At 40.6% G+C, this 12,568-nt stretch overlaps 1 protein-coding gene across 23 annotated transcripts in view; it reads left to right on the forward strand.

Annotated features, from left to right (window-relative positions):
• ANK3 (ankyrin 3) overlaps positions 1 to 12,568 on the forward strand; it is a 710,530-nt gene that overhangs the window by 643,978 nt on the left and 53,984 nt on the right. For all 23 annotated transcript variants that reach the window (XM_038743727.1, XM_038743734.1, XM_038743724.1 and 20 more), the window contains 2 exons: positions 69 to 293; positions 2,742 to 2,896. In XM_038743727.1, coding sequence (XP_038599655.1) covers positions 69 to 293; positions 2,742 to 2,896 — 380 coding nt within the window. The remainder of the gene's footprint in view (positions 1 to 68; positions 294 to 2,741; positions 2,897 to 12,568) is intronic.

The raw sequence follows: 12,568 nt of genomic DNA on the forward strand, positions 1-12,568 counted from the left end.
TAGAATGAGCATGCCTTTCCTCCTTTCGTGATGCGAGTGGACTTATTATCTGTTCGCCCTCCCTGCAGGTTTCTGGTTAGCTTCATGGTGGATGCCCGTGGAGGAGCCATGAGAGGGAGCCGTCATCACGGGATGAGAATTATTATTCCCCCACGCAAGTGTACTGCTCCGACTCGCATCACCTGCCGTTTGGTAAAGAGGCATAAACTAGCCCACCCACCCCCCATGGTGGAAGGAGAAGGATTGGCTAGCCGGCTGGTAGAGATGGGTCCTGCTGGGGCCCAGTTTTTAGGGTGAGTTGTTTTAGAAATCATCCTTCTTGGGAACTCATAATGCACTTTTAAGTTTTTTAAGTAGTGAACCCTTGCAATGACTTCACTGAACACTTTAAGGAAGGGCTCCATTTCCTATACTGTTAGAAACCATTAAACCGCGTGGCATGGTCAGAAGAGTAGATAGAGCACCTCGTTCATCATTTTATCAGCTCAGAAGAAAGGCATTTACTAACATAGAAGTATGTCCTCTGCTTAGAGAGTGCATATAACCCCATTGACACCAATGGGAGATAAAGAACTTTCCATCCAGAGGAAAAGATTGTAGCAGCCAGGCTGGTTTCCAGTGCTGAATGGACACTAACTTGGTTGATTTGTTTTATAAGATAAAATCAGGTGAAACAATCCACTATGATGTGGTTTTTTATATTATAAATTTTGTTCGTTAGCATGAGTGGCATCTTATTGAATGCAAGTATAGATTCTGTCGGGACTGGCAGGAAGTTTGTTCCTAATTTCCCCTTCTTGTTTCTCTTCCTGCTGCATGGATGTTATTCAGTAAACTGCACCTTCCAACCAATCCTCCTCCTCTAAACGAGGGTGAGAGCTTGATTAGCCGAATCCTGCAGCTTGGGCCTCAAGGAACAAAATTTATTGGGTAGGCAATTTCTAGACAAGATTCAGAATGTCTACAATTTTTTTAATTTCAATTTTTTTTAAATCACCCCCATTTATTTTTTATTTTTTTTTATTTTTAGTTTTCCAAAGCTTTCAGTTGATATTTGTCACTGAAAGAAAATCATAGTGGCTTGACTTAATAGAGCTCTGCTAACTACCTTGTGCTTTAAAGGCATGTGTAATTCACTGCAAGCATTCTGCTTCCATAACTTTTGTGCTTTTGTAATTTGTTAAATTTTACCTGTTTCAATTGCATTTGATGCATTTTAGCCCACAATGACAATCCTTTATTTTCAACCCTGTACCAGAGAAGGTATTCTCAGGCTTTGAGCCAACATGTGATTGACAGTGATACAATGGGGAGTCTCTTCATTTCTCTATAAATGGGATTGGCCAAGGAGCCAGGGAATAAGCAAACAGTCTTTGGAGATAATATTTTAATCTTATCTAAATATAGGCAGTTGTTGAAAATGCCAGTATGAAATTAAAATTGCAATATCTGACCCAACCTCAGTATTCATTTTTTTGAAGGCTGAAAAAGTTTTGCCGCTTTTGGCTGCCTGCATGAAAGCTTACAATGAAAATGAAAATTCTGCTTTAATGTTGGTCTAAGTCCTTTGTCCAATACCTTCTCTCTGAGTTTTGTTGACCTTCATGCACAAATTTGTGTGGTTCCTAAATATGTACAGAGATAGTATCTGCCACATCCACCTGCAAAGATTGTATTTTATTCTGTCAAATTTAAGGATACAGCTGTTTACTTGAATACTTTGTGAAAATATTCTACAAACAATTGGAATTTTGACATTATGGTTTTAATGTCAAACACTTACTTAAGAAAGAAGTTTTAGAAAGTGATTTTTTTACTAATATGTTTGGAAACAAATTTCATTCATTCAGATATTTTAAAGTAAGACTGCCTTTGTCAAATTGCCCTCCATCAATCAGCAAGTGATTGCTTTTATAATAAATATGGAGATTCATTTTGGTTTTATTACATTTTATTATGAGTTTCTCTCCTGTTAATAACCTTATATTCTTAAGCCTTTTTTTTGAGTTATTGCTTGTAGGTGAACAATTCCGAAAGAAGGTGAAGTTGTGTACGACCTATGTAGGAAAATAATGATACTGTCTATTGAAATGTCTTAAAGCTGCATAATTCAGCTAAGTTAAGTGTGGTTGAGTTCTGTTTTTTTGCACGTGTCTTTTTGATGCTTTTCTAATTTTAAAATCTGGGCCTAGAATTTCCTTTCATAGAGGTACATTGCTTCATGAAATGGGCATCAGTCTTCTCTTTGCCAGTCCCAGCTACCATTTAGCTATTGGCTCATGGTCCTCTATAAAAAAGATACTCTGTATTCTAAACTCAGAAAAATAAAAGTGGCTGCATAATATAGAAAAGCCAGACTATTCTTTTTGGCTTGCAGGAATATTTATATTAGCTTCAGATCCTTTCTAATATATAATTGAATGTGACTGTGCCCTTTTAATGCCTCAAATACTGAATAATTGAATAATTTGCAATGTTGAATAAACATGAACATACCCCCCATGCTAATTTTAATCTGTTTTTGCCACGGTGAATATTGTGGTTCAGAACTCTCATTTATCTATGTGTAGAATGACATTCCACTGTGCTGATTTATTAACCAATGATTCTGCAGCTTTGACAAGTCTACTTCATATGGCTCTAATTTTTAAATGGCTCTAACTACAGAAGAATGGGGAAATAAAAGCCGGTGCATCATTATTCATTCGGTATGAAAATAATGCAGAATCCTTTTTTTCTAGCCCTGTTATAGTTGAAATCCCTCATTTTGGATCTATGCGAGGAAAAGAGAGAGAACTCATTGTACTTCGAAGTGAAAATGGTGAAACTTGGAAAGAACATCAGTATGACAGCAAACAGGAAGACTTAAATGAATTACTTAATGGCATGGATGAAGGTAAACATGATGTATTTCAGAATTCCATAAATGTCAGTAGGCATTTGCTTTGGATTCTTTGTTACTGCCCATTAAGGAGAAAGAAAATTACTTTTGGGGAAATTCAGAAAGTTCACTGATTAAAGAATGCATGGGTGTATGTATAGTGATTAAGTGATAACCAAAATGGTAGGTGAAGAAGAAACTATGGATGTCTCTCTGCCTCCCACTATAGGCCAATGGCACCTCACAGTCATTTCTCAGAACCTCTGCTTATGCCGTGTGTAGGCCTTCGCTGAATGTCCAAAAGTAACACATTCCTCTTGGACAGTTACTAAGGAAACATCAGCAGCGTACAATATCATGAGGGAGATAAGAGAGGAGGGGTCATATAAAAGAAGCCCAGCAACCACAGTGATTTTTATAAGCTGAATTTCCACAAAGAACATCAATAAAATCAACAGGCTCTTTAGGGTTCTTAGAGTGGGCGTCTCCAATTTTAAACGCTATTGTAAAATTGGCTACTCTCTGCCTCAGTGTAAATTATATTCTCCAAATGATTTGATTTGATTCGACAGAGGAAGTGAAGATGAATCATCTAATAAGATTTGAAGCAGTGATTTCACGCTATCAGGGTTTTCCCAGAATGCCCTAAACCAGAGCCCATCCAGATACCTGGTGTTTGAATTCAATTTAATTTTCTGTTTCTATTCCATCATCATCATCGAGTCACAGCAGTAATAATAATAATGTTGGTATTTGTTAAGCGCTTACTATGTGCCAAGCACTGTTCTAAGCACTGGGGAGGGATACAAGGTAAACAAGGTTGTCCGATGTGGATCTCACAGTCTTAATCTCCATTTTACAGATGTGGTAACTGAGGCTCAGAGAAATTAAGTGACTTGCCCAAAGTCACACAGCTGACAAGTAGTGGAGCCAGGATTAGAACCCCTGACCTCTGACTCCCAAGCCCAGGCTCTTTCCACTGAGCCACGCTTGTGCAGTAATAAATGTTGTCTCCTATTGCTTTGGATACAGAAACTACTCCTCATGGCCAGATATACTGCATTTCTCATAGAATTTTAAATTAATTCTAAAATAATTGTTCTTTTTTTTTTCAAAATTTAAATGAGGAGAAGCATTTTTGAATCTTAGGACAAGTCACATTTCAATTTGAGATCATATCAATGGCCCTCCCATTCTCTTATCATTTTGTTTCCTCCAAGATTATTCTTCTGTCCTTCTGTCTATGTGAGCCTGTCTTCTAGACTGTGAGCCTGTTGTTGGGTAGGGATTTTCTCTATTTGTTGCCAAATTGTACTTTCCAAGTGCTTAGTGCAGTGCTCTGCACACAGTAAGTGCTCCATAAATATGAGTGAATGAATGAATTGTATAAGGTCATTTTCTCAAGCACCATATGGGCCTCTGGTGTCCATTGGGCTTTTTCCATTCACTTGTGTTACGAATGCTTGGGCCTTAAAAGAGGCTGCAGAGTCCATCTTTTCTTAAGTTAATTATTTTTCTGGTTGACCAAATCCAAGTTCAGTGATAGTTTATCAAGGGGATAGTTTTGAAAAGAATAACCTGCAGTAGGAGATTAGAGCAAAGTCTTCCGGAGAATGAGAGAAAATTTAGTTCTTAGTGCCCTTAGCAGAATCTGACAATAAATCCATCTCTTCTGAACTCAAGGCCAGGGTCTTCCCATTAAGCCAAATGATTGCTTCCAATTTTCTCACTTGACAAAGTCCCTTAAGTTTTCCATCTAAATGAAACAGGAGGTAAGACAATATCAAGTCTTGCTGTCCTAATTTTCAAAGGGATCCTGGAACTTTCAAGAATATGTGAATCTACTGATGTGCCCACTAATGTGATATAGTCCACAAAAATAACTCTGTAGTTTTGGAACCCACTGAATTTACACACAAATTATTGTGCACAGCCATAGATGTAAGACCAGACCTTCTGTTCCTCACATGGGCATGTCTCCATTTTGGAAGAAAAAAATCCACTCCATAACCTCCAGATTTCTTTGCAAAAAAAAACCTCACGTATGGGTTGACCTAAATAATCTAGGATTTATAGATTAAATCATGTACCCTACAAAAAAAATTTAATGTGTACTTCTGTTCATGGAAATTACCTTTCCCACTATTAGCATAATGAATATTATTTTTTGTATGGTGATAATAAATATAGAACAGTGCTCTGCAACATAGTAAGCACTCAAATACTATTGATTGATAAATATTACCATTCTACGAAGAACATTAACATAAAAAAGAGTATATAAGCAATACTAAAGTACTGAGTTTAAGTCCTAGAGCTGGCTGATGGGGCTTTATATGATTTAGAATGGGTAATAATTGGGGGAAGCTTGCTGGAGGAGGTGGGATTTTAGCGGGAATATAAGGATGGAGAGAGCTGTGGTCTGTTGGATTTGGAGAAGGAGGGAACGCCAAGCCAGGGGGACAGTTTAAGTGGATAGAGGAGGGAGAGTCAAGAGCCATGTTCAGTTGGAAAGTTGGCTTGGAAGGAATAAGGAGAGCCACTTGGGGTATAGTGACTGAAGACAGCAGAGAGGTAAGATGAGGCAAGCTTGTAGAAAGCCTTCAAGTAGAGGGTGAGAAGTGTTTGTTTGATGCGAAGGAGAACAAGAAGTCAGTGGAGAGTTCTGAAACGAGGAGAGATGAGGGCTAAGTGAAACTTCAAGATGATAATCTGTGCAGTGGTAAGTAGTGTAGATTAGAGAAGGAAGAGAATGGAGGCTGGGACACCAGTGAGGAGACCGATACAGTAATCTAACTGCCATATGACTAGATCTGTTACTGAGATAGAGCTGTTTGAATGGAGAGGAGATGGATCCAGGAGATGTTATGCACTTTAAAAATTTGCAATTCTCAGGACCCCTTCTGAGGACCACAGGGAACTTAGCCCTACTGAGAGCTCACCTCCTCCAGGAGGCCTTCCCAGACTGAGCCCCCCCTTTTCCTCTGCTCCTCCTCCCCTCCCCATCGTCCCCACTCCCTCCCTGTGCCCTACCCCTTCGCCTCCCCACAACACTTGCATATATTTGTACATACTTATTACTCTATTTTATTGATGATGAGTATATAGCTATAATTCTATTTATTCTGATGGTATTGACACCTGTCTACTTGTTTTGTTTTGTTGTCTGTCTCCCCCTTCTTGACTGTGAGCCCGTTGTTGGGCAGGGATCGTCTCTATATGTTGCCGATTTGAACTTCCCAAGTGCTTAGTACAGTGCTCTACACACAGTAAGCACTCAATAAATACGATTGAATGAATGAATGAACTTGGAAGTTTAAGATTGGTTTCTGATGTAGTAGCAAGTTTTGCTCTTAAGAAGAAGACTTGAGTTGAACGGGTTGAAAGTAAAGAAGGATTTGCTCCAAGAAGGGAAGTGTCTGACTATCGCTAGTTTGTAGATTGTAGAGGTTGATAGATTCAGTCGATGCACTTTTTAAAATTTCCTTCCTGGATCCGTAAGGCCAAATCTATTCAGGAAATCTTGTTGGCCCATGCCTATAAGTTGTAGGGATTTTTCACAATAGTGTATCGTTAAGCATTTGGTTTCCTAAATGTAGAGTCCTTTTCAAGTGTCACATATCACTTGACTGAACTGACTAGAAGTTTCAAGAAATTCCCTTACCCACTCTGAAGTACAGTTTTCGGAAAGCCTAATTCCAGGTGTCCGAAATAAAATGAAGATCTCGTGTGCATGTTAAACCAAATTCCAGGTACCTGTCATAAAGTGTGGATTTTGTGGGAACATTAAAATAAATTGAGTTGCCTTGGTGGGAGTTAGTGCATTAAGGAAAATTATAGGTGCTTTTGTTAATGAAGAAGCAAATGCATATGTTTTCGAGGACATTGCAGTACAAGGCTAGTGGAATGACGTGGAATACAGTTGGAATCCAGTTGAAAAGCTCTGCCATTCTGAGGCAGGTATCATGTGATGGAGGACTGTTCTCTCTGATGGCTGCATTTATTGTTCTTTCTCTTTTCCCTGCATACTTATTGTCCTTCCCGAAAAAAGTCATCAATGAGAGGCATCAAATCGAATGCTCTTGGTTTTCTAATTGAGCCCTGCCTTAAATAGAAAAAAAGTGTTGTGGTTAAGTGCAAATGTCCACAGTTGAGATTTGAGAACATTTAGTCATTTTTACCTTGGGTGGAGCAAAAGTGTAAATGTATCTGGCAGAAGAAATTTCAGTTGCATACAGAGGACCTTGGGATTGCTTTGGGACAAATTTGGGCCACGGGATTAGCACTTGGGCTGCTAAATAAGAACCATTGTCACTTAAAGACTAAATTACCAAAAAAAAAAAACCACCCCAAAAAACAAAAACCTTTGAGTGGGTTGCATTGAATTAGCACTTAAAATTCCAGGCACTTTCGAAGGACAAAGAGCAAACGAAGAAAGTTTCAGGCCTCATTTTTCCTACCAAGCTAGGTCTTTTAGAGTAGGCCTAAACTTTTTTTGGAGCAAAGGAGTTATCGTCTTTTCATTGCTCAGCTTTAGGATCACTTGTTGTTTTGTTTTTTTAAGTGGTATTTGTTTAGCGCTTACTATGTACCAGGAACTGTACTAAGTAATCTCACAATCTGGCTCCTGGGAAAATACATGTGGGATACAGGGAAAAGGAATTTCATTTTTCTTGGGAGAAAGTTATCTTGCCTGTCTTAATCCTAATAGATATCCTCAAATTTTGAAATAAATATGAAAGCTTTTTTGAAATCTCCAGATTTCAGATGTGGTCAGTGCTTTGGAGGAAACTTTGCTGACAGCACCATCTGTTGGAGAATTAATATATCCAATTTGAAAGGTTTGGAAATAAAATGAAATGTGTAATCAATCAATTGTATTTATTGAGTACTTACTGTGTGTGAAACACTGTACTAAGTGCTTGGGAGTGTATAATACAACACAATTGGTAGATACATTCCCTGCTCTCAACAAGTATGTAATGAAGAGTAAAGTAATGGAGAAGCAGTATGGCCTGCTGGAGAGAGACTGGGCCTGGGTTCTAATCCTGGCTCTGCCAATTGCTCTGCCAGTTTGTTTTTTAATGTCATTTATTAAGCATTTACTATGTGCAAAGCACTGTTCTAAGCTCTGGGGAGGTTACAAGGTGATCACGTTGTCCCACAAGGGGCTCACAGTCTTAATCCCCATTTTACAGATGAGGGAACTGAGGCACAGAGAAGTGAAGTGACTTGCCCAAAGTCACACAGCTGACAATTGTTGGATCTGGGATTTGAACCCATGACCTCTGACTCCAAAGCCTGTGCTCTTTCCACTGAGCCATGCTGCTTCTCTGCTGCTTCCAGTTGCTTACTTTGTGACCTTGGGCAAGTCACTTAACTTCTCTGTGCCTCAGTTTCCTCAACTGTAAAATGGAGATTCAATACATGTTCTCCCTCCTACTTCAGACTGTGAGCCCTGTGCAGGACAGGGACTGTATCTGACCTAATCAACATGTACCTACCCCAGTGCTTAGAACAGTGTTTGACAAAGTAAGTGCTTAACAAGTACCACAAAACAAACAAACAATGAAAAAAAAGTTGAAAAACAAAGGAAAAAGATTCCATTTGCTACACTAACAAGATTAACTTGATTCTTTCCAGTTTCTTAATGTGGGTGATGTTAGGCCTTAAGAAAAATGTTATTTCAATTGATTCTTCTTTACAACTGATCAAAGAGGATCCAATTAAAATAGAAAAATGATATTGTAAACATGGACTCAGTCTGGAAAGATGTTGTCTCATGGTGATGAACCCGAAAATTTAAAATTAACAGAAGTTAAATACTGTACTGGTGCAGCAATATGTATTCTCTTGTCTTTAATGGCAAAAATTAAAAAGCAGATGTCTTAGACTACCCATTGCTCAAAGTGCTTAGCCTCCTTGTCTCTCAGCCTACTATAAGATGATACCGAAACTGGAGCCTTTGATGCTCTGTGTGATTGTGAATTTCTAACTTGAATTAAGTCATGGATTCTAATCCTGTCTCCTCCATTTGTCGGCTCTGAGACCATGGGAAAGTCACTTCACTTCTCTGTGCCTCAGTTACCTTATCTGTGAAGTGGGGAGTAAGATTGTGAGCCCCACGTGGGACAACCTGATTACTTGTATCTACCCCAGTGCTAAGAGCAGTGCCTGGCACATAGTAAGTGATTAACAAATGCCAACATTATTATTATTATTATTATTCTCTGGGCCTCAGTTACCTCACCTGTAAAATGGGGATTGAGATTGTGAGATTGTGATCCCCATGTAGGACAGGGACTTTGTCCAACCCGATTTGCTTGTATCCACCCCAGTGCTTAGTACAGTGCTTGACATATAGTAAGCACTTAACAAATGCCATATTTATTATTATTTATTAGTATTATGGATTAGGGGCAAGAGCGCTAGCTTGGAAATCAGAAGACGTGGGTTTTAATTCCAGTTCCGCCACTTATCTGCTATGTGACCTTGGGCAAGTCACTTAACTTCTCTGTGCCTGTTACCTCATCTGTAAAATGGAGGTTGACTGTGAGCCCCACGTGGGACAACCCGATTTCCTTGTATCTACCCCAGTGCTTAGAACAGTGTTTGGCACATAGTAAGTGCTTAACAAATACCATAATAATAATGATAATAATACCTAAGTGCTGAGGGAGCTGAGGGTAGAGTGAATATCAAGTGCTTAAAGGGTACAAATCTAAGTGCCAGGGTGATGGAGAAGAGAGAGGGAGCAGGGGAAAAGAATCACGCTGCCACTTCTGCTACTACATAGGCACCTTATTTTGTCCAATTAATTAAGGATAGGTAAAAATGATAGGAAATCAAATCGAGAAGAGCTACATATCCTCTAGAAATAGGATAATGACTTGAGATTAGAGACCTACAGAGAAGAGCCAACCTACTCCTAGTAGAAAGAACATTGGTCTGGGGGTCAGAGGACCTGGTTTCTAATATGCCACTTGCCTGCTGTGTGACCTTGGACAAGTTACTTAACTTCTCTGTGCCTCAGCTCCTCATCTGTAAATTGGGAATTAAATGCATGTCCTCCTTCCTACTTTGACTGTGAGCCTCATGTGGGATGCTGTCCTAACTGACTATCTCATATCTACCCGAGCACTTAGTACAGTTCTTGATGTATAGTAAGTGCTTAACAAATGACATTATCATAATAATAATTATTGTTACTTTATAGAACAATTATAATGTAGTAATAGTATTTATTGAGCACCATATGTGCAATGCATTCTATTAAGTGTCTCAGAAATGCATGGTGCCAACTTTTTTATGGCTGGAAGATCTGAAATTTCTGTCTTGGTGTTGGCAGTCATTCAGTCAGTCAATTGTATTTATAGAGCATGTACTGTGTGAAGAGCACAGTACTAAGCACTTGAGGGAGTACAACACAACAATAAACAGACATATTAACAGTCCACATCATCTCTGACTCTGTACATCAAAATAGTTAATCGTGTGAAGGGCCATCTCTCCAAAAGCAAGATTAATCAAGATTAATTGATTGATAGACTGGGTTCCAGTAATGTGAAATTAATACATCTGTTATTGGCAAGTGCTCTCCATTCTCAGCACCTTTCATATTTGTTCTCAGATCATGAGATCATTATTCTACCCACTACTTGATGTGGGATAGGGAAACTTTTCAAAACTTCCTTTGTCTCCATTTCGTGATAAGGATTCATGAGTGGTAGATATTACTATAAAGAATCCTATGGTTGTAATGAAATCCTGAAACCACCTAGTCTTTTCTCCAATCTCTCCATGCCTCACAGAGGTTTGGGAAAGAAGAGCAACTCTCTGTTCATCACCAACTAGTAATTCTAGTTCTCCTCTGTTCCTCTCCTTTATCGCAGGATGAACAGAGAGTTCTTCAGTGTTCACCTGATGGAAAGTAAAAAAACCCTGGAGGCATCCTCTACTTGTACATGAAATGTGTTGGGGTTTTTTTTTATGGTATTTCTTATGTGCCAGACACTGTACTAAGCTCTGGAGTAGATAGATGCAAGGTAATGAAGTTGGACACAGTCCATTCCCCACATGAGACACACAGTCTTAATCCCCATTTTACAGATGAGGTAACTAAGGCACTGAGAAGTTAATTTGAACCCAGCTCTTCTGACTCCCAGGTCTTTACTCTTTCCACTAAGCCATGATGCTTCCCAGTTTGTTTATTTACTGCATTTCCCAATATCCCAATGTGAGGAAGCATAATATCTCCATCTGGATGTCTGCCCACCACCTAAAACTCAACATGTCCAAGACTGAACTCCTTGTCTTCAAAGGAGACTCCTTGTCTCTTTGTCTTCCTCAAAAACCTCCAATGGCTACCAATCAATCCGCGCATCAGGCAGAAACTCCTCACCCTGGGCTTCAAGGCTCTCCATCACCTCACCCCCTCCTACCTCACCTCCCTTCTCTCCTTCTACTGCCCAGCCCGCACCCTCCGCTCCTCCACCGCTAATCTCCTCACTGTACCTCGTTCTCGCCTGTCCCGCCATCGACCCCCGGCCTACGTCATCCCCCGGGCCTGGAATGCCCTCCCTCTGCCCCTCCGCCAAGCTAGCTCTCTTCCTCCCTTCAAGGCCCTGCTGAGAGCTCACCTCCTCCAGGAGGCCTTCCCAGACTGAGCCCCTTCCTTCCTCTCCCCCTCGTCCCCCTCTCCATCCCCCCATCTTACCTCCTTCCCTTCCCCACAGCACCTGTATATATGTATATATGGTTGTACATATTTATTACTCTATTTATTTATTTATTTATTTATTTATTTATTTTACTTGTACATTTCTATCCTATTTATTTTATTTTGTTGGTATGTTTGGTTTTGTTCTCTGTCTCCCCCTTTTAGACTGTGAGCCCACTGTTGGGTAGGGACTGTCTCTATGTGTTGCCGATTTGTACTTCCCAAGCGCTTAGTACAGTGCTCTGCACATAGTAAGCGCTCAATAAATATGATTGATTGATTGATTGATTGATTGTCTTCCCTCCCAAACCCTGCCCTCTCCCTGACTTTCCCATCACTGTTGACGGCACTACCATCCTTCCCGTCTCACAAGCCCGCAACCTTGGTGTCATCCTCGACTCCACTCTCTCATTCACCCCTCACATCCAAGCCATCACCAAAGCCTGCCGGTCTCAGCTCTGCAACATTGCCAAGATCCACCCTTTCCTCTCCATCCAAACCGCTACCCTGCTTGTTCAAGCTCTCATCCTATCCCGTCAGGACTACTGCATCAGCCTTCTCTCTGATCTCCTATCCTCATATCTCTCCCCACTTCAATCCATACCTCATGCTGCTGCCCAGATTGTCTTTGTCCAGAAACGCTCTGGGCATGTTACTCCCCTCCTCAAAAATCTCAGTCGCTACCAATCAATCTGCGCATCAGGCAGAAACTCCTCAGCCTCAGCTTCAAGGCTCTCCATCACCTCGCCCCCTCCTACCTCACCTCCTTTCTCTCCTTCTACAGCCCAGCCCACACCCTCCGCTCCTCTGCTGCTAATCTCCTCACCGTGCCTCGTTCTCGCCTGTCCCGTCGTCGACCCCCGGCCCACGTCATCCCCCTGGCCTGGAATGCCCTCCCTCTGCCCATCCGCCAAGCTAGCTCTCTTCCTCCCTTCAAGGCCCTACTGAGAGCTCACCTCCTCCAGGAG

This window comes from Tachyglossus aculeatus, chromosome 3 (genome assembly GCF_015852505.1).
Source record: "Tachyglossus aculeatus isolate mTacAcu1 chromosome 3, mTacAcu1.pri, whole genome shotgun sequence".
Classification (NCBI taxonomy): domain Eukaryota; kingdom Metazoa; phylum Chordata; class Mammalia; order Monotremata; family Tachyglossidae; genus Tachyglossus; species Tachyglossus aculeatus.